At 46.2% G+C, this 22,065-nt stretch overlaps 1 protein-coding gene across 1 annotated transcript in view; it reads right to left on the reverse strand.

The window, feature by feature from the left end:
* Nucleotides 1-12,552: 12,552 nt before the first annotated feature.
* LOC136577225 (uncharacterized) overlaps nt 12,553-22,065 on the reverse strand; it is a 91,755-nt gene continuing 82,242 nt past the window's right edge. Inside the window, exons 10-13 of the mRNA XM_066577031.1 lie at nt 19,932-20,000; nt 17,532-17,551; nt 16,909-17,179; nt 12,553-14,162 (exon numbers count right to left, since the gene is read on the reverse strand). Coding sequence (XP_066433128.1) covers nt 13,978-14,162; nt 16,909-17,179; nt 17,532-17,551; nt 19,932-20,000 — 545 coding nt within the window. The 3' untranslated portion in view covers nt 12,553-13,977. The remainder of the gene's footprint in view (nt 14,163-16,908; nt 17,180-17,531; nt 17,552-19,931; nt 20,001-22,065) is intronic.

The following is a 22,065-nucleotide window of genomic DNA, read 5'->3' on the forward strand; positions in this document are numbered from 1 at the left end:
AGAGTGCAGAGCGCCGCTGGTCGCTGACTCACATCCATGCATCGCTGAGCGCTGCAGAGCGGCAGGGGCGGGGGGCTCCTGAATAATGACTTTGACAGCATTTGCAAGAGGTTTCAGCAGCACAGCCAAGAGCATGACGTCTGACGGGGAAGAAGGGTTTGCCAGGAAGAGTCACAGCGCCATACTACAAGGCAGCAGAGGTGACAGCGTGCCCAACCAGCAAGAGCTGTGAAGCATAGAAAGGTGCACCAGGGAGAGTGACAGCGGGGCTGCTGGGACGCCACCTACAGTCAGGCCAGTGGCAGAAGCAGGACCTGTGAGGGCCAGAAAAGGGGACAATGACGTCCAGCCAATCACGAACAGGGGGCATTAACCCCCTGTTAAACATCCTCTATCTTGGCTCCACCTGTTGTTCAGGTGGCGTCAAGATACACTAATACCCATCCTCACATGACCACTCAGCCTTCTTCTACCACACAGCCTCCCAGCAGCACTGAGCCACCATCGACCACACAGCCTTCCGCCAGCACTGAGCCTTCGTCTACCACACAGCCTCCCACCAGCACTGAGCCACCATCTACCACACAGCTTCACATCAGCACGATTCTATTATGGCATCACGCAGCGCGGCTGCCATTTTGAATCCATCCTCGCCGGAATTACACTTGAGCAGATGGGGTTGTCTTATATTACAGAGAAGACCTCCTCCTCCTTATACACGAATATATTACACAAACGACCTCCCCCTCTACATTATGCACTCCTCGTCTTCTGTTCTTTCTCTTTTTTGATGAGTCTGAACTTTTCTATTTGCAGTTCTGTAAAAAAACTGATCCAGTTACAACGCAAGCTTAACAAAAGAAAAAACTCACACATTTTCTAAAACTGATTTGCTTTAAATTGCATCATTTATTATACTCCAGTCACAGCCAAAGCTGCATTTGCAATTTTGCATCTTGAAATCTAACTTTATGGTCATGTCGTAGGAAGTCTAGAGCTGCTTGTAGCAAAATGTCTTTTAATGTCTGCAGTAACGTTCCTAACAATTTTACTTTGCAGAGATATTGAGTTATTTTGTGTCTTTCTGCAATCATTTTCATAGCTGTTTTTACAATCATTCTGGCTGCACTTTAGCCCCGCTCTGTTGATAGACCTGTGACCTTAGAGCTGCGCTGTAACTGTTCCCACAAAGCCCGGCTCTCTGTTAACCTACAGAATTCTGGCTCTAGCTTTAGATGTGAATGGAGAAGAAAACGCGGATCAGTTCCAGGACAGTAAAGTAGTTATGGAGCTCGTCAAGGTTTTATGTGGATTCTTAACTATGGAAAGTTATACTGGAATTCTGAAAACTAATGTAATAAATCTAAAAGCTGTGAAGTTGTAAAAACTCATGAGATGGACTATTAAATCCAACATGCACAGCGTCTGAGATGCGGCAAGATTCCGAGCCAAAAACTCATAAACCAACTACGACGTGACACCCTTAACAATCCATAACATGTATATTGTAACATACAGGGGCGTAACTATAGAGGATGCAGGGGATGTGGTTGCACCTGGGCCCAGGAGCCTTAGGGGGCCCATAAGGCTTCTCTTCTCCATATAGGGAGCCCAGTACTATGAGTAAAGCATTATAGTTGGGGGTCCTATTACAGGTTTTGCATTGGGGCCTGGGAGCTTCAAGTTACGCCTCTGGTAACATAACAGTACATATCTCTGTATACTCCTTACAGATGTTACTAGCAGTGATTTCTCACCATGAACTGTGGCCTCTTTACTGAGAGTTGGCATTTCTCAAGACGCCTCCAACTATATTGGGGTCCACCTGCTGGGACCCCCGCCAATGCGAAGAATGGGAATCTGGAGCACAGAGGCGTAACTTGAAGCTTCTGGGCTTCATGGATGCTCCCATGCCGGAGCATCCTGCACATGTGCACAACCCCTCCATTCATTTCAATGGCACTGCCTTTTATGAGACAATCAAAAATGTACTTATTTTCACCTTCATGCAGAATCTAAGGCATCAATGGGTAACGTATCTGAACAACCACTAAAATCTTTGCACATTTTTATAACCTCAGGCCTAAGGATTAAATTACCAAACTGTTGAAATGCAGGTCTTGACAGGCGTTCTTTAAGGACTGATCTTGATTCGCTGTCGACCACCTAAAATGCATATGGTGTTACTTTCGTGTGGGCAAGTGAGCACCGGGCCCATGCAAACATGACCCAGATTGATAGGGAACACCAGGTGAACTACCACAGATTAGCACCTCTCCCTATCTTCTACTAGAGTAAGTGCCACTGACCTACCTGAGCAATGATATCACCTCAATAAAGGGAGGCCCAGTGGTCTTCGGATTTGGGCCCTTGCTGCCCCTAGGAACCCAAGCACCCAGGATAGGACACATACACATGCCACCAGCAACAGGGACAACTGGACAGAGTAAGTAGACACACAAAGCCATAATCACACCATACAGCGGCCAAAACACAAACACTAGTAGCAGATGGAAATGCTATAAATGCCAGGTATAAGCTGACATTTTGATCAAAACACGGAAGCTAGCGGGCCACTTCATGGCTCCTGACTACACTGCTAGTCCCTACACTAACCAGGAGTACAGGGACACAACCAAACAAAACCCAAGACACAAACCCCTCTTGCAACCACCAGGCATAGAACCTTCTCACACCACAAATGAACTATATATATTTATTTATTGAACACAGACCTTGGGGATTGGCTGACTGGGAAAATCCACACCCAGCCAGCTTAATCATTCCACACCTGTGGGGTTGTGCTTCTAGAAACTTATGTAGTACAACAGATCCCAACCAGAACAACCCTTACAGTACCTCTCCCTTAAAGAGGGGCCTCTGGGGACATAGGTGCCTAACACATGGAGAGGCTTGGTAAACCTGATGTTGAAGGTGAAGGTGTGCTTAGCTGGGGAGCAGATCTGCAGAAGAAGAACATGCCAAGCTTGGAATCCAGATACACCTCCTTGGAGGACATGATGGATCTGTCAGAATTGATCTGCCAGCACTGTGAGTTGTGAAGGCCTCTCTACATCCTTTGCTCCAGGTCACCAGGATGTCTTGTAGCCTATTTGTTACCATGCGGCGGCTGCTGGGGCCGCGGGTGGTTGGTCGGCGTGGTGCGCGTGCTCGTGGGTCCGGGCGGCTGCGTGCGCGCGGGCGTCTGTGAGTACAGCTCTATGCATGAGTCCCTGCTATGGAATTCTGCTAGGAGGCGTCGCCTCCCTCTCTCCTCCCCTGGGCGGAGGCTTCTGTTTATAAGGCTGGCAGTGAGGTCCATTCACTGCCAGTTATTGGTTTCTGTTCAGTGTGCTAGCTTCCTGCCTCTGTCAGTCTCCTGTGTTTCAGCTTGTGTGCTTTATCTGCCAGGTTATCCATCTGCCTCGGTCTGTTTTATTTTCTGTTGGTTTATTCATCTGCCCTTCTCGTCGGTATTCTACCCTGTTCCATCTTGGTACGCCAGTGTCCCTCCTCAGTCCCTAGCGAGTGTAGGGACCGCCGCCCAGTTGCCCGCCTGGGGTTAGCCAGGAGTGGAGGCAAGTAGGCAGGGACAGGGGTTGCGGGTAAGTTCTAGGGGAACCCGGGCTGGCGTATCATCGGGTAGGATACCGTAACATAATAGCTGTATGGCTTTGCGTCAGGGGCAGCAGTGTGCTGAAGACTACTGCTCTACGTTTAGACAGTATGCCGGTGAAACCTCCTGGAATGATGGCGCCCTCAAAGATGTGTTTTTGTTGGGTCTTTCTGATGCTGTCAAGGATCTAATTATTTCCCATCCCGCTCCCATAACACTTAATGAGGCGATGGTATTGGCAGTAAAGGCTGACAGGAGACTGAGATCTAGAGAAAAGGAATGCCAGGCCTGTAAAACTAGGGAGTCCTGTAGATCCGTTCCCATTTCTCCCATGCCAGCTCCTGGGGCCGAGCCTATGGAAGTGGACCAGCTAAGTCCCAGGGAACGGCGACGGTTCCGGATGACTCACGATCTCTACTGTGGGGAAGCCGGACATCGAGTAGCAACCTGTCCACAGAAGCAACGGCAACATCAGTCTGAAGCGGCGAAAAAACTACCTATCCTAGGCGATTCTCGGAAGGGTCGCCTAGGATCACAGGTACTCCCTAGGTTGTTGGTGCCTTGTGAGGTTGGCTTCCGGAATTTCATTCGGTCCGGTCAAGCCTATATTGATTCGGGTGCTGCCGTCAATCTGATTAATTTAAATTTTGTCAGATCTCTGATAACCGAATTTTCCATGCTGAAGCCCCCCCATGCGCTTCATTGGTATTGATTTGACCCCTCTCTCCGCAGGTGTTGTTAAATGGAGGACTCCCATTCTGCAGTTCACTGTGGGTGTTCTCCATTCTGAGAATCTGTCTTTTCTGGTTATGGAAAAGATGTCTGTTGATGTGGTGCTTGGTATGCCCTGGTTGGCACTGCACAATCCCCAATTTGATTGGTCCACCCTGGAATTGACTCATTGGGGATCATCGTGTCATAATCACCTATCTACCATAGCCATGTGGTCCGCAGATACTGTGCTTATTCCGGAATATTTGTCGGATTTTCAGGACGTATTCTCCAAAAAACTGTCTGAGGCTTAGCCTCCCCATAGGGAGTGGGACTGTGGTATTGATCTGATTCCCGACAGTCCCATCCCTAAGGGAGCCATTTTCAATTTGTCAGGGCGTGAGCACAAAGCCCTTAAGTCCTATATCTCGGAGTCTCTGGCCAAACGACATATCCGGCCATCCAGGTCCCTTGCCGGGGCAGGTCTCTTCTTTGTTGAGAAGAAGGATGGGACATTGAGGCCTTGTATGGATTATCGGGCCTTGAATAAAATCACAGTGAATAACCTGTGCTCCTTGCCCCTGATTCCAGACTTGCTGAATCAGGTGGTAGGGGCCCACTGGTTCTCCAAACTGGACTTAAGGGGGGCTTACAATTTAATTCGCATTCGAGAGGGAGATGAATGGAAGACAGCGTTCAACACCCCGTTAGGACATTTTGAATGTCTGGTCATGCCTTTCGGACTCTGTAACGCCCCCGCTGTGTTTCAGGATTTTATGAACACGGTCTTTCACGACTTCCTGGGGGTATTTCTGGTCATATATCTTGATGACATTCTGGTGTATTCTCCTGACTGGGATTCTCATGTGCGGCACCTGAGGCTGGTTCTGACCCGTTTGCACGAGTATCAAATTTTTGTCAAGTTGGAGAAATGTTCATTTGGTTCTAAACAAGTATCTTTCCTTGGTTATGTGATTTCACCCACGGAGATTCAGATGGAGTCTAATAAAGTAGCAGCAATCTCCCAATGGGTCAGACCAGACAACCTTAAGGCTCTCCAGTGGTTCTTGGGTTTCACAAATTTTTACCGCAAATTCATTAAAAATTACTCGGTTATTGCTCAACCCTTGACCAATCTGACTAAGAAGGGGGCTGACTTGGTAAAATGGTCGCCTGCAGCCCGAGAGGCCATTAGTCATCTAAAAAGGGCATTTACGACTGCCTCGGTGCTAATACAGCCGGACGCGTGCCTACCCTTTTTCATTGAGGTAGATGCGTCTGAGGTGGGGACAGGGGCAGTATTGTCGCAGGAAGTCAGTGGGAGATCTGGGTATAGCCCATGTGCGTTTTTTTCACGGAAGTTTAGTTCAGCAGAACGCAACTACGACGTCTGTAACCGTGAGTTACTGGTGATCAAATGGGCTTTGGAAGAGTGGCGACACCATCTCGAGGGTGCTAGACACCCGATTACCGTGTATACTGATCACAAGAATTTGGTATATCTCGCCAATGCTAAAAGACTCACAGCTCGTCAAGCCAGGTGGGCATTGTTTTTCGCCAGGTTTAATTTCGTTGTGACGTATATCCCAGTAGAGAAGAACGTAAAGGCGGACACCCTGTCATGGAGTTTCGGGGTGCCGGAAAGTGAGACCATGACTCCCGAGAATATGTTGGCACCTGGCGTGGTGGTGGCAGCTATAGAATCTAACTTCGTCCCTCAACTACAGAATGCTCAGCAGGACGCTCCTTTGGGGGTGCCGGAGGGCAGATGGTTTGTGCCAGAGACCTTATGTCTTAGAGTGATGGATGAATCTCACCCGTCGGTTCTCGCAGGTCATCCGGGTTTTCAGGGAACCCTGGATCTTTGTTCTAGACACTTCTGGTGGCCAGGCATGTCTCCGGAGATCCGCGACTTTGTTAAGGGATGCTCTGTCTGTGCATGCAATAAGAGTCAGCGGCGTCCTCCGGAGGGTTCTCTGAGACCGTTACCGGTACCTTCTAGTCCGTGGTCGCAGTTATCGGTAGATTTTATCACTGATCTACCGAAATCCCAGAAGTGCACCACTATCTTAGTGGTTGTCGACCGCTTCTCAAAGATGGCACATTTTGTGGTGTTAAAGAAGCTACCTTCGGCAAAAGAATTTGCCAAGATTTTCGTAAAAGAAATAATTCGCCTACATGGGGTCCCCCAAAACATTGTATCTGATCGTGGGGTTCAGTTTGTGTCGCAGTCTTGGCGTGCCTTCTGCAGAAACCTGGGAACGTCGCTTTCCTTCTCCTTGTGCATTCCACCCACAAACTAATGGTCAGACTGAGCGGAAGAACCAAGATTTAGTGCAATATTTACGATTGTTTGCTGGCGAAAAGGCTCATCAGTGGGCAGAGTTCCTGCCGTTGACAGAGTTTGCACTAAACAACCGCCCTTGTTCTTCCACTAGGGTATCTCCATTCTTTTGTGTATACGGTCAGCAGCCTCGCTTCCTTACAGCGATCCCTACTCCATCTGTCTGTCCTGCAGCTGATGTCACCACAGATACGCTGCAGGGAGTATGGAAAGAGGTACAGAAAAACTTGGAAGCAACAGGGGCTCGTATGCAGTTGCGTAGTGGGAAGAGTCTGTCTGTATCTGAACCTTACAGGGTGGGACAGAAAGTATAACTGTCTTCTAAAAATCTCAAATTAAGGGTCCCAATCTTGAAGCTGGTGCCGCGTTACGTGGGTCCCTTTGTCATCACACGTGTAGTGAACCCGCTTGCCTACGAACTGGGTTTGCCAGCTACATGGAGGGTTCACAGGGTGTTCCATAAGTCTTTATTGAAACCTTTTGTCCCTTCGGTGATGAGGAAGAGCGGAGATGAAGAGAGGGAGATAAAGAAATGTAAATATGAAGAGGGATGGAGAAAAGAAATTCAGAGCTCCCAGTATATAAACGTGTTATACATAAGTATCTTGATTGTTGCAAATTGTATATAATTCACTGGTAATTCGCTGGAGATATCATTTGTTACTCGCTGTATGTGTTGAGGAGAATGACCTCGTCTCCCTGTCTGACTTAATAATAACACTGTGTTTACTACAAGTTAAGCAGGATATCGGGCTCCGTGTGTTATTCAGCACCTCACTACTACAAATTGTGCCCAAGGGCACTGGCAGGGCACTGGCATCCTGACGATAAAAGACAGCAAATCATCATTACCTACTAATACAGCCCACCATACTGCTGAGCTGTAAGTGGATGGTAGAGGGCCATCTGTGGCTCAGTGATAGTAAGAAGGTGAGAGGGAGTTGGAGCCAAAATCACTCATAGCCACACCAAGCCTCACATTTCCCTAGGTGTAGGATCTTCTGTGTGTGCGCTATAACTACACAACATCCTGAGGTAAGCTTCGGGGTCGGACGTGTCAGAACCAGTACTGATCCCCTATGTTGCTAAAAGCAGCTAGGAGATCCAGTACAGAGGCCCTGTGTTACTGGGAGCAACTAAGTGATATAGCACTGAGCGTCCATGTTACCAGGAGCAGCCAGGAGATGCTATACTAAGCCCCTGTATTACTGGAAGCAGCAAGGAGATCCAGTACTGAGCTCCTATGTTACTGGGACCAGCCAGGAGATCCACTACTGATCCCCTGCGTTATAAGGTACAGTCAGTAAATCCAGTACTGTGCCCCTATGTTACACTATGCGCAGCTCAGAGTCGGTGACTGATCACATGACGGTGACATCATCATAGGTCCTGTGAGCAGTCTCTGCATTCTTTATGCTTATAGACCTGTAATGATGTCACGGTCATGTGATCAGGCTGGGAGCATGTAACTCACTCACGGACAAGTAGTTGCTAGTATTTTGATGAATGCAGCCAAGCACTGCTCTCAGCTATCTCCGTCAGACCCATAGAAGTGAATGGAGCGGTGGTCACGCATGTGTATCTCAATTCCATTTATATGATGGACATGGGAGGTCCAGTTCTCATGATCCCTGGAGGCCCCAGTGCTCTTTTTTCATTAACCCTTTTACATCACAGGACATACAGTTTATGTACATTCTGGGTGCACAGGGTTTGTATGGAGCATGAATTCATGAATGGGTGTGAGTGAGAGCTGCCTCTGATTGGTCAGGCTGTGACCAATCAGAGGCAGCTCATTCAGCAGGCGGGGATTTTAAATCCCCGGCTGCTGAATACTACTCAGAGCAGTTCAGGAGAACTGCCGCCGGTCGCGGCTGAACTCCGTCTGCCGGGACCGGGTGAGTATATATTTTTTTTTGTTTTTACACATTTCTGGATGAATTTCAGGGAAGGGCTTATATTTTTAAGCCCTTCCCGAAAATTCATCCCGCGCTCGCCGGCAGCCCATTGCTTTCAATGGAGCCGGCTGTATTGCCGGCTCCATTGAATTCAATGGGCTAACATCGTTCTTCTCTGCCACAGCTGTTACAGCTGTGGCAGAGGAGAACGATCTTTATGCTGACAGTGCGGGGAGGGGGGGGGGGTGGTCTCACTCTTGCCACTATTGTGGCTGAATAGTGGGACCTGGGAACCTGAAATGCAGCCCAGCATGTTGCCCCTCGCCTGCCCTATCCGTTTCTGTGTCGTTCCCATCACTTTCTTGAATTTCCCAGATTTTCACAAATGAAAACCTTAGCGAGCATCGGCGAAATACAAAAATGCTCGAGCCGCCCATTGACTTCAATGGGGTTCGTTACTTGAAACGAACTCTCGAGCATTACTGAAAGTTCGACTCGAGTAACGAGCACCCGAGCATTTTGGTGCTCGCTCATCTCTACTTAATAACTATAATGAGCCGACATCCTGACCCTCACCTATAGTGTTGCCGACACTAAGGTCTGCAATACCGTATGACTTCTTGTTTGAACGCAGGCAGAAGCGGCTGGTATGACTCCACAGGCGTTGGTGAGAAATTTAAATCCCCGGATAATGCCTCAATTCTTGTTTAGGGTATCCAAATATCCTGCTCATGAGATTGCGAGGTTCCGTTTGGTTGTCATGGCAGTCATCAGGGACTTTCTGAATGTGCTCAGGGGTGAGATATATTTCTGCCTGTTAAGATTAGTCTGTGACCTGTCAATACAATACCCGCAGAACTACCATAAGATGCAATACTGAAGTCTTGTACTATAAGGCAGAAGCAATTAAACAATCACAAATTCAAGTCCCCTAGGGGGACTAAAAAAGTAAGTGCCATTTTTTTTATTGCTGTACATGACTAAGAATACTAAAAGTTAAATAAAAAACATTTCTAATAAAAAAACGAAACAAAAAAAACAGAAACATATTCAGTATTGCCACATCGATAAAAGTTCGATTATTCAAAGTAAGGGCTCAGTCAGATGTTTTTTGCTGCAGATGTTTTTTGCGTTTGTGATTCGCATCTATTAGAACCAATGCTTTTCAATGGCAGCGGTCACGTGTCCGTTTTTTACCTGCGCACAAAAATTAGCACCGGTAAAAATAGGGCAGCGCATTTCAAAGCTCAAGAAACTGCTGCATTAAGGATTTTTTAGATGTGAAATCCCTGGAGGCTGTCACATCCAGGGGTTTCACCTTGTGGTCAATAGGGCCGGTGGCAGCTGTGGTGGCCACATTGACAAAATACAGAGAAAATTGTGATCCTCTAGCACAGCTGTGACAGCTGTGGCAAAGGATTTCTACATCTCTGCGAGCAGCGCCCTCATCACTGAATGCTCTGGCAGCATTCTTACCATGTCCAGTGACAAGGGGACTTCCCGTGGGGCTGAAGAATTCTCCTGCCACAGCTGTGGCACAGGAGCACAATATTCAATTCAATGAATAAATTGAAGATCGTGATGTTCAATTCAATGAATGGCTGAGCACTGCCTCTGATTGGCTGAGCGCAGGGACCAATCACAGGCGGCGCTCAGCTGTTGTTCAATAGCTGAGCACTGCCTTTGATTGGTCACAGTGCTCAGCCAATCAGAGGCAGCCCTTTCAGCAGGGGGTGATTTTAAATCTCTGCCTGCTGAAAGCACTTCAGAGCAGTTAAGGAGGACATGCAGCTGGACGCACCTGAGTCCCGGCAGCTGAGGAAAGGTAAGTATATATATTTTTACTTTTTTTTACACTTTCCTGGGATGATTTTCAGGGAAAGGCTTATATTTAAAGCCCTTCCCCGAAAATCACTGCAGCCCATTGCTTTCAATGGGGCTGCAGAAGCGCCAGCCCCATTGAAAGCAATGGGAGAACATCGCGCTCTTGTGTCACAGCTGTGGCAGGGGAATTCTTCATCCCTGCGGGGAGTCCGATTGTCACTAGACACTGTCACAATGCTGTCACAGTGTTCAGCGATAAGGGGACTTCCCACGGAAATGAAGAAATCCTCGGCCACAGCTATCACAGATGTGCCAAAGGATTGCGATCTTCTCTGTATGTCAATGGGGTCAGCGCTGCTGCTCTGACAGCATCCAGGGGTTTCACATCCAAGAAATCCTCTGCTGCAGCTGTCACAGCCGCAGCAGGGGATAGCGACACTGCTATTTATGTGCGAATTTTGAATGCAGCCAAGTGCGGGTTTTTTTAGCATGATGCCTGCTTTGGTCATGCAAATTTTTGTGTGCATGCGTTTTGTGCAAAAGAATGCACCAAAAAAACCCCGCTCGCCTGACTAAGCAGTTAGTCATTATTTATCCCAGATGGTGAACTTCAACAGAAAGGAAAACACAACACCAGAATTTTTGGTCACCCTGCGTACATGAAAAAAGCAATAAAAACAAGAAAAATATCAAGCTGGTGGTTAGAAAATGGCAACGGAAAATAATCATTTTTCAAAAATTTTATTTGTTTAAAGTAGTACAGCAAAATGAACATATAAATGTGGCATCGTTGTGATCATGCTGACCCATAGAATAAAGTTATCACGTAATATTTACCGCAGTGTGTACATCGTAAAGACAATACTTTCCCAAAGATGGTGGAATTTGTATTTTTTTCACTTTCACTCTAATTTTTTGTCAGTTTTAGTTTCTCAGTACATTATAAGGTACATTAAATAGTAACACTGAAAAAAGGAACTGCAAAAAACAAACCCTCCGGCAGCTCTGATTATGGAAAAATAAAAGCATCATGATTTTTTAAAGTGGGGAAGGAAAATCCAAAAATAAAAATTGGGGTGTGGGGGGTGGAGGGGCATCAGGGGGTTATCTTAACACAACAAAACCCATAGGAAAGCTATTGGAAGGGCAAATAAACTGTAGGGCAGAAAATTATCATTGGGATGTCCAAGTTGTTGGAAGCCTCCGTTGTTGATGGGACTGACAGCGCTGCATGTGATGGCAGTTGTCCTCACTACTGTATGGCTACACTTCCTCCACGGCATCACTGGTAGGACATTCGGCTGAGCAGCACCCAATCTCTACCGCAGGAGTGGGATAGATACGCTATTTTACTCCCCACAAGGTAACTGGTTATGCTCGCAGATGCCTGAACATACGTATTACATGAGGCCCCACCCTCTGTTTTCTCTCCTTTGCTTTACAGAACTGTGCACTGGTCACCGATATGTTTCTGGTGACTCAGAACTTAATTGGAGGGACTGCAGCGAGCTGAAAAGAGGTTGTTCAATAAGCGGAGAACCTCATTAAATAGGTACAGTTGTACTGAAAAAAAGTAATAATATTGAATTATGTATACATGATTTTATGTACAAGCCTTATGTTATATTTGGCACACGTTTATTACTTTCATTATTTTATTTATGTCCACACCACACCAGACCCCCCCCCCCCCATCTTTTTGTTTCATCCTCCCCCTGTACACCTTCACATTTGCATTTTTCTAAGGGCTCGGTCAGACGAGGGTTGTTTTGGGGTACACAAAAAGAGCGCATCTAAAAGAACCAATAGGTTCCTATACAAGCACTCACATGAGAGAATGTAGGAGCACAAAACAGCGCGCACCTAACAAAGATAGAACATTGGCTATCTTTGGTGCGCTGTGCAGGAGTTTGTATTGACTCCTATGGTAGCAGGAGTCTATGGAAACTCCTGCGCTCGGAATAGATTCCAGCTTACAGCAGAGCATTTAAAAGGTGCTGTCCAGAAGCACATTTTAAATGTCCTGTTGTAAATTCCTGTTAGCCATCGCGGGGTTAAGGGACTCCACGAGGGTTCTGTTAAATCCCCGCGGGGACTAACAGGAATTTACAATGGGACATTTAAAATGTGCTTCTGGGCAGCACCTTTTAAATGCTCTGTTGTAAGCTGCGGGGTATTCCTCCTGCTCCGCTGCTGGGCAATACCCCAGCAGCTGGGGCAGTAGGGGATTGCCTCCCCCTCAAGGGGATTGCCTCCCTCCCAAGGGATTTTCCTATAGCGAGGGGGGCGGGGTTACAGGGCTTTCCCCAAGGGCATCCCTTAAGAGCGTGGGGAGGGGAAGGGGCTAGGAGGAACAGCCTTTAGTCCAATCCCCTACATGGTTTGCGATGGGGAATTTCTGTGACAATCCCTAAACCCCTACCCCCTCTCTTGGCGCTATGGGGATATCCTTCAGGAGTTCCCTTAGCAGGGAGAGAGAGAATGGATCTATGGATTTCCCCATAGCAGGGAGACAGAGTGGAGAAATGGGGGATTAACCCGGAAGCCAACTCTGTTGCTCCGCGCTGTGGGTTATTCCCCCATTGCTCCGCTCTCTCTCCCTGCTATGGGGAAATCCCAAAACCTTGTGGGGCAGATGTAAGTGGCGCTTTTTTGCCTGCCTATTGGTGCACAAAAAAAACACTTGTCTGACATAGGCCTTATGTTGTAATGCATCCTATTACCACCATAGTGCATAACCCTAGCTAATCTGAAATACGCTGTCATGCACAGTACAATATCCCCGCCATACGCAGTGATAGGTCAGCTCACCACCGACGCCACAGCGGTAAAACTCTGCCTGACTCACACAGGGCTTTACACGTAGGGTCGTGTGAGCCTGGCCTAAGAGCTTCTTCACATGGGCGTATTTTTTATTAGTATTTTGTGAGCCAAAATCGCAATTGGAACGTACAGAGGGAAAGTATAATGGAAAGATTTGCATCTCTTCTGTATTTTGGATCCACTCTTGGTTTTGGCTGATCCGCGGATTATTCTGATTGCTAGATTGGAATAAGCAAACAAGCAAATAAGCAAAATGGAATTTTTTTACATTAAATGAGGAAAATTGGCTTCTACCTCATAGTTTTTTTGTTCTTCCTCTGGATCAACATTGGGGGGTAAGAGGCTGAATTAGATGGACACAAGTCTTTCCAGACTGAAATACTATGTTACTATGTGAAAGAATTCCACTGGCGCCGGAGCTCAGGTGCCCAGAGATGCTCGGGTAATTGATCCCCTGTAAATTGATTAGCAGGAGTGGAACAAGACACAATGCGAATAAACAGGAAGATAAAACCAAAAGAACTGGTGGTTTGGTGCAACACTCCAAATATAGATGAATATTAAAGATAAGAGATAATGCAGTGAGAAACTTCTCCATAATCAATTAACATGTGTAGTTAATGGTAAGATTCCAAATGTAAAGGGGAGACCCAAAGATTCTGTATAGAACAGGGCAAACGGGAGCAGAGAGGTCACTTAGATAGGTGTTAAGTGTTGCACCTTCATCTGTCTTGTGCTGTTTTTAACTTTTTTGCTTGTTTTTAATATAAGACTTTCTTAAATGCGTCCTTCATTGCCCTCATCTTCTCCTCTGGTGACGTGTCCTTTACAAGGATCAGATCTTCTGCTAGGTTCTCTATGCTGCCCTGAGTTCTGAGCAGTTCTCCCTTCATTGCATCACTGGTGGCCTCCAGGTCATCGATCACCACAACCACGTTCTTCTTTCCTGTATGGGTTCCCAAAAGAGAATTACTGCAGCTCAGAACACACATAAAAAGAGCTTTAAAGGGGCTTTCTGAGACCACAGTATTGATGCCTACCCTAAAGACCCTTGGTGCTCCTATCTATCAGCTAATTAAAGTGGTTGTGGTGCTCCTATGAGTGTTGTGTCCTGTTCATTATCAACCAGGCACAGCACTGTACATTTTGTAGTGGCTATGCCTGGTAATGCAGTTCAGACCTATTCACTTCAATGTGAGTGGAGTTGGAGTGAGCTGCAGTACCAGACATGGCCACTACCAAATGCATATGTGGCTGGAAAATGAAGGAGAGGACACAACCAATTGGTGGAGATGCTAGGAGATGGGTCCCCAGTAATATGATATTGGATAGACTATCAATATTATATTCTTAGAAAACCACATTAACCAACCATCTAACATGGCTATTAGGTGAAAGAAACAAAAAGTAATGTGTAAAAAAATCAAATCAAATATTTTACAATATATCCCCATCATGATTGTGCTCCCACTGGACATGTGTGATGTCCTTCTGATGTCACATCCACATAGACACATGGCCCCTGGCTTAGAGCAGGTGTATGGGTGCAAATGTTGGAGGGGGCCACAGTCATGTAATGGCTCCAAATGCAGAGGGTTCCCCAAGATGGAGTGGGGAGACTCCAGTATAACTAGTAATAGGGGCCCTACCAGGGGTAAGATGGGAATACTGGGGGAAAGATTTTCCCTTGTCCAAGCTAAGGCTAATATATCTAGAGCAGTTGCCCTACTCAATTTCCCCTGGGCTAGATAGTATCATCGTTCATACCCTTGTAGCATAAGGCCACCTACACGCGAACGGGTCAGATTCTGGCTGCGAGATCTCGCAGCGGAATCCAACCCAGGGCTGTGACCACCGCATACCTGTACGATGGATTTGTGTGCAGGCAGCTTCTGTACTGTGGATGTGCCAGCCATCGCGGCGGCGCACATGAGCAGTACAGATTTAGGCAATGGCGCAGATCCCACGACCCCTCTGCAATGCTCATTGCAGAAGGGCTGTGGGACGGATGGATTCTATTGACTTCAATGGAAGCTGTCCGTGCAAGGCCTACACTAAAATAGAACATGCTGCCATTTTTCGACCATGAGTGGCAAATCGCAGTTGATTTCTGCTCGTGGGCAGGAAAAAGCAATTTTCAATAGCATGTCTATGGGCAGAATTTGCTGCGGGGACCGGAGGCGAACGTCCACTCCGGATTTCGCAGTGCAAATACGCCTATGTGCATTCGACCTAAGGGAGAGAAGCCGATGCTACAAAGTGAATAGTCTCTTCATAGTACAAACAAATTTATTGGCTGGTAGTTCATCCGTAATCTGGAGGTACAAAAAACTTAAACGTCGCCGGTAATTGTTTAACAGGCGTTCACTATGCATGTGGTGCGGTTACTGTCTCCCATATCTGACAACCAGTAATAAAGAGCCTCTCTCTAGCTGTGCCCAAACGTTCAACTCAAATCCTCTAGGCTCTGAGCGCCAGTACTCACTTTCTGGTGGTATGAACAGTCATGGCAGGCTACACAGCCCCGGACAGACATAGGTCCTCTAAGATACATCTGCTGCATTCCATCAGCTTAAGATGTCTCTAAATTGACAGACCTCGCTAAGTGAGAGGCCCTGAAATCCTGGCCAAGATGGAGGCACTGGTTCAGCAACCACCCGCTCGCCTGACTTACAGTATGTCCATTTGCTTCCGCAGATACACTACTTTGAATCTTTTCCAGTCTCTTCCAGTCTCTGTCCATCACATGCTCTCCATCTCCAATCCCATTCATGTAGAAACACAAAGTCCATGAACCATGCTATAGGCTGGTAGATAGCAGCAAAACACAATTTATGAGAACTTCACCTGCCATCAGTATCACCTACTAAATGTATCACATTTTAATTTGTCTATGAAGATTTTTGTGCAAACCCAGGCGCTTCCCCTCTACACAGCGGGCGCATAATCATGATGACGGATAAATAGAAAGTCATTTTTTATATTATATATTTCTGAAAAATAAAACACATTTTTGTTATCCTTGAAAACGCTAAGTCTATGAACCCAGAGGTTCAGTAATGGGCGTAGAACGTATCTAGACTCAATGATAGCTTTTTAAGGAAGGAAAACATCCAACATTGGTGGCCTTGTAAAAAAACAGATAAAAGGATCAGAGTTATTACATCATTTATGCTAATTCGATTCCTTATGATACAAAAAAAGGTCCACCAGAGGCCGATACTTAAAGGACACAATGCAGTCATTTTCTGAAAATTTCCATCTCCTGTAGATGTAAGATGTTAGCTCTTACCAAGTCTACAGGAGAGATGCTCCAGCTCCTTATCATACACAAGACCATCACGTCCATCCTCACAATCCTCCATGTCTTACCAAGTGTAGAAGAGAGATGCTCCAGCTCCTCATCATACATAGGACCATCACTCCCATCCTTACAATCCTCCATGTCTTACCAAGTCTAGAGGGGACATGCTCCAGCTCCTCATCACACATAGGACCATCACTCCTATCCTCACAATCCTCCATATCTTACCAAGTCTAGAGGGGAGATGCTTCAGCTCCTCATCATACATAAGACCATCACGTCCATCCTCACAATCCTCCATGTCTTACCAAGTGTAGAAGAGAGATGCTCCACCTCCTCATCATACATAGGACCATCACTCCCATCCTTACAATCCTCCATGTCTCACCAAGTATGGAATAGAGATACTCCAGCTCCTTATCATACAGGGAATCTGTCACATCGGTCACATTGATTCTCCCTCTGTTCCTGCTGTGATACAGGATCCCGTATGCGCACCGAGTCACATCCTGGTAGAACTTGGAGATATCATTGGAAACATAAAATGAATGGACGGACCGGACTTGGTCACTGAAATCCTGTGATTCAAGCAGTGTCTTCAACCAGGAATATTCACTCAACGATGATCTGGAGAAGATCCCGATGGACTTTTTCTTGGACTGATAAGAAACGGAAACAATTAATAACTGTGCAGACACGGCCCCCGACAAGGGACGGAGCGAGCAGTCACTCAGGTGTCACCAGTTGTTCCGTTTCAGCTCATTGAAAAGGAAGGACTGCTGGCGGCTTCTCATTCAGTGTGAACAGGAGCCGCTTAATCTATGAGCTACTTCTGTTTACTGTGAATGCCAGCAGGCGGACCGGAGTGATTCTTGGCGCCTTCAGCCTCCATTCACCTGGTACAGCTGTTGGTCACTTATGAGCCTGACAGTCATACCATGTAAAGGTTCCTTTAGTCTTAGGTATAATGTAAATACTGTATATAGTAGAGCTTAGAACAGCAACACTCACCGAGGATGGAAGGGCAAATTCTGTAAAATATCAAAGACAATAAGTTACAAATGAGTAATCAGTGAATGTTTCCTGCAGGAAGTACACAGGATTCTATGTCAGATGTTGTATTACTTGTGCTTAGATGAATACAGGGAGAGTAATACCTGTAATATATATGTGTTTGGTGTTTATACATGTAAAAAGTTGCAACCAAGGTTTTCGAGCTCAATTCAGTTTGGACACCTCACATTTACATATACTATTTTTGTTTGAGAATCGGACAAAATTAGGGCATGCTGCAATTTTATTTACTCTGACTATTCATCCAAGTAAAGAAAAAGCCCATGTACTTGCTAGTGAAGATATTATCATACCTCGATTTGTGGCTGCCCAGGATGTGTCTGGAGCCATGGTCACTGACATTGAGCTTATCAATAATACACTTACTAACTTCTACACCACTCTGTATACGTCTAAACTCAACTGCCCCGGGGAAGACCTAAGTGCTTACCTCGACATTATTGTATTCCTGACATTACCCCAGAGTAGCATGACTATGCTAGATGGGAATTTGGAGCTAGAGGAGGTAATAGAGGCTATCCAGTCCTCCTTGAACAGAATATCCCCGGGACCAGACGGACTCTCTATAGAGTGGTACAAAAGAAACACAGAATTCATAGCCTCAAAACTCCTCAAGTTATACAATTATATCCTTCAGGAGGGAATCTTGCCAGCAACTATGCGTGAGGGGGACTGTGGCTCATACCGACCCATCTCCATCCTTAACAACTATATTAAAATTCTAGCAAAAATACTGGCAATACGCATTAATAGGGCCCTTAGCCATATCATACATGCTGATCAATCGGGATTCATGCGGGAAAAGAGAGCGACCATGAATGTTAGACGGCTTTTCACTAACCTCGCATTGTCACACTCCAACCAGGGAAAGCGTACTTTAGTCTTCATCAACCAAGATAAGGCCTTTGATTCAGTGGAGTGGGACAAGGGACAGGTTAATCCAAGTCAAGTTCCTACATAGAATCTACTATACTCCCACTCACTTGTGTACCATGGGTCTAATCCCCAACGCAGACTGCCCAAGATGCTTGGTGAGTGCAGGCACAATTATGCATATGTTTTGGAAATGCCATGTTTTGCAGACCTATTAGAGAAATGTCCTCGAGTTTATAGAGACGCACCTAGTGGCCCCACCCATCCTGCATCCTAAAATGTGTCTCTTTGGCCTTGGGGGGGACATTCCAGTTGATACAGCAGCAGGCACTTTATATAAATTGTTGTTCTTTTATGCTAAAAAAGTTATATTGCTTAACTGGAAGCATCCAGATAACCTACTAGGGCTGCTTGGCAGCGTGAAGTAAATGGAGCCATCCCTCTATATGAATTGACATATATGACCCAAGGCTGCCCTGTCAAATTTTCTAGGATATGGGGTCGGTGGGCTGACTGCCCTAATACCACATCAGGCGTATCTGATTGATTTCTTGGCCAGGGGAAAATTGGGAGGTCTTTCCTTTCCTACTTCTCATTATTCACAGGGATACTGACTGCTTGCTGTGATGACGGTCGTGTCACACGTAAAACTTCTGTTTTTATGTTTTAGTTGATACGATTCCCCAGGTTGGGAATCTAGGGTTCAGTTGTTTGGGAAGGGGGGAGGGGTGGGAATACACAAATAAAAGGGTATATGTAACTAGAAAGGATGGAAAGAGCTTGAAACCTTTGACTATTGAAATTTAGAAAATGCTGCTGATGTATCTTCCTTTGCATATTTGTATCATATTGTATACCCAACAAACGTTTCTTAAAAAAAAAAAAAAGCCCATGTGAACACACCCATTCCAATGAACAGGTGCCATTACCGTCTGATTTTTGGCCCGAAAATTGGGCAGAGAAAACATCATGTGAATGTACCCGAATGTGGATGAGAGTCTTAGAATAGGGGCTGTCATGATGGGTGTTTGGCACCCCAAAATTGGGGGGAAAAGAAACGCCCTATTTTTCCCTAACCACTTAGATGCCACAGTCAGAACTGACCACAGCATCTAAGGTGCTAAATAGACGGTCTCAGCATTATCCCTTATAATGGCTGCAGCTATGAATGATGTATGTTGGGAAGAGGTTAAAATCAGACTGTCAGTGAAACAGGTGATCACAAGAGATAACCCAATGGCATTATATAGGTAATTATTGACAGTGTGATATTGGGAGATCGAATACTGAATATTATAACAGATTCACAGTCTACAAATACATTAGATTGCACATATGTGTTAGACTACAGAGAATTTACTGAATTTACAACACTTGTGCACAAACAGACAACAATTATTTGCTTTACACCCTGATCGGAGAATGTTTTTATAGGTTAAAAAGAAGAAAAAGAAGTTATCTTACCTACACCGAAGTTTTCTTTTTCATCTTTAGACTTTTCTCCATATAACTGCGATTTTTCATTATTTTCACCTAATTTAAAAGGATAGAAGATTTAGGTTCAGCACAATTTATATCTTTATAGTTCAGATGTTCCTCGGTTTTAGAGAGTCCCTGCCAAGACAGCATATGTGGATCTGCTGTGCCTCAAAACCAAATTGACTTAGGCCAGATGCACACGGGCAAGCACAGATTCAATGGAAGCTGTCCCTGCGTATCCGCTCTAAAAGAGAGCATGCTGAGATTTTATTTTTGGCATGTAGCGGACACAAATAAAATCCACTTGTGTGCATGGAGAGATGACTCTCCACGCACATCTATGGGCACATTAAGCAGCGGATCGCCCGCGACTGTTGACAAGCGCTGGATCCTCTGCTCAATTTGCCCATGTGCATGAGTCCTTAGGGCTAAATCCAGAGGCTACTCCTTGGGGTTTCTGGATTAACCCTTTAACCACTCCAAGTGGAATCTGGCCTTCGCTGTACGGGACCCCAGACCATTACCCCAGAAGTAGAAGCTGATGCACCTTGGTCAGGTTTACTGTAATGCGGTACTGGATGTTGTAGTAGAACAGAGCCAAGGTTTCCATAGGTAGAATACTTTCATTAAAGGGGTTGTCCTGCGACAGCAAGTGGGGTTATACACTTCTGTATGGCCATATTAATGCACTTTGTAATATACATCGTGCATTAAATATTGGCCATACAGAAGTTATACACTTACCCCCTTCAGCGCTGGCGTCCCCATCGCCATGGCAACGATGAAGCCTCTTCTCTGGTCACCGCAACAGTCGGCGCTTGCGCAGATAAGAATCCTCTGCTGGCTGTGTCTGGGCTCACGAGCGGCGTCCTGGCTCCTCCCTCTTCTCCGCGTCATCGTAGCTCCGCCTCCGTCACGTGGTGCCAATCAGCCAATGAGGTGGCTGTAATCGGCAGTGGAACGCAGGATGGAGAAGAACATCCACGGTGCACCATGGGAGAAGACTCGCGGTGCACCGTGGGAGAAGACCAGCGGCGCCATCTTTAAAAGAAGAATCTTCAAAGCTGCAGAACGGGGATCCAGGTAAAAGGAATTTTTTTTTTTTTTAAATAACACATGGATTCGTTTTTACTGTGCACAATGTGGGGGTCTGTGTAAAAAAAAAAAATTATGTTTTGCCGCGGGACAATCCCTTTAAGAGTAATGAGGCCAACCTCAGGGCAAGCAGCCCACAGAATAAATGTTATCATTAAACAAACCAAGGTCAGGAGTGGAGAAGAAAGGACAAGCTGGGTGGAACAGGTACAGATCAAAACCAGGAGAACACACAGAAGAGTAGACACCTTTGCATGCTGTAGAGACTGATTGCTCAGGCATCTAGTAATGGGAGGAGTGATCCTTAATATGTCAGGAGCCAACAGGATGGGCAAGAAACAGAAAAGCTGAGCTTGTGTGCTAACTAGAGATGAGCGAGCACCAAAATGCTCGGGTGCTCGTTACTCGAGACGAACTTTTTGCGATGCTCGAGGGTTCGTTTCGAATAACGAACCCCATTGAAGTCAATGGGCGACCCGAGCATTTTTGTATATCGCCGATGCTCGCTAAGGTTTTCGTTTGTGAAAATCTGGGCAATTCAAGAAAGTGATGGGAACGACACAGCAACGGATAGGGCAGGCGAGGGGCTACATGTTGGGCTGCATCTCAAGTTCCCAGGTCCCACTATTAAGCCACAATAGCGGCAAGAGTGGGCCCCCCCCTCCCAACAATTTTTACTTCTGAAAAGCCCTCATTAGCAATGCATACCTTAGCTAAGCACCACACTACCTCCAACAAAGCACAATCACTGCCTGCATGACACTCCGCTGCCACTTCTCCTGGGTTACATGCTGCCCAACCCCCCCCCCCCCCCACGACCCAGTGTCCACAGCGCACACCAAACTGTCCCTGCCCAGCCTTCAGCTGCCCTCATGCCACGCCACCCTCATGACTATTTATAAGTGCGTCTGCCAGAGGAAAAGCAGGCACACATTGCAGAGGGTTGGCACGGCTAGGCAGCGACCCTCTTTAAAAGGGGCGGGGCGATAGTCCACAATGCTGTACAGAAGCAATGAGAAATCCA

This window comes from Eleutherodactylus coqui, chromosome 8 (genome assembly GCF_035609145.1).
Source record: "Eleutherodactylus coqui strain aEleCoq1 chromosome 8, aEleCoq1.hap1, whole genome shotgun sequence".
Lineage (NCBI taxonomy): Eukaryota > Metazoa > Chordata > Amphibia > Anura > Eleutherodactylidae > Eleutherodactylus > Eleutherodactylus coqui.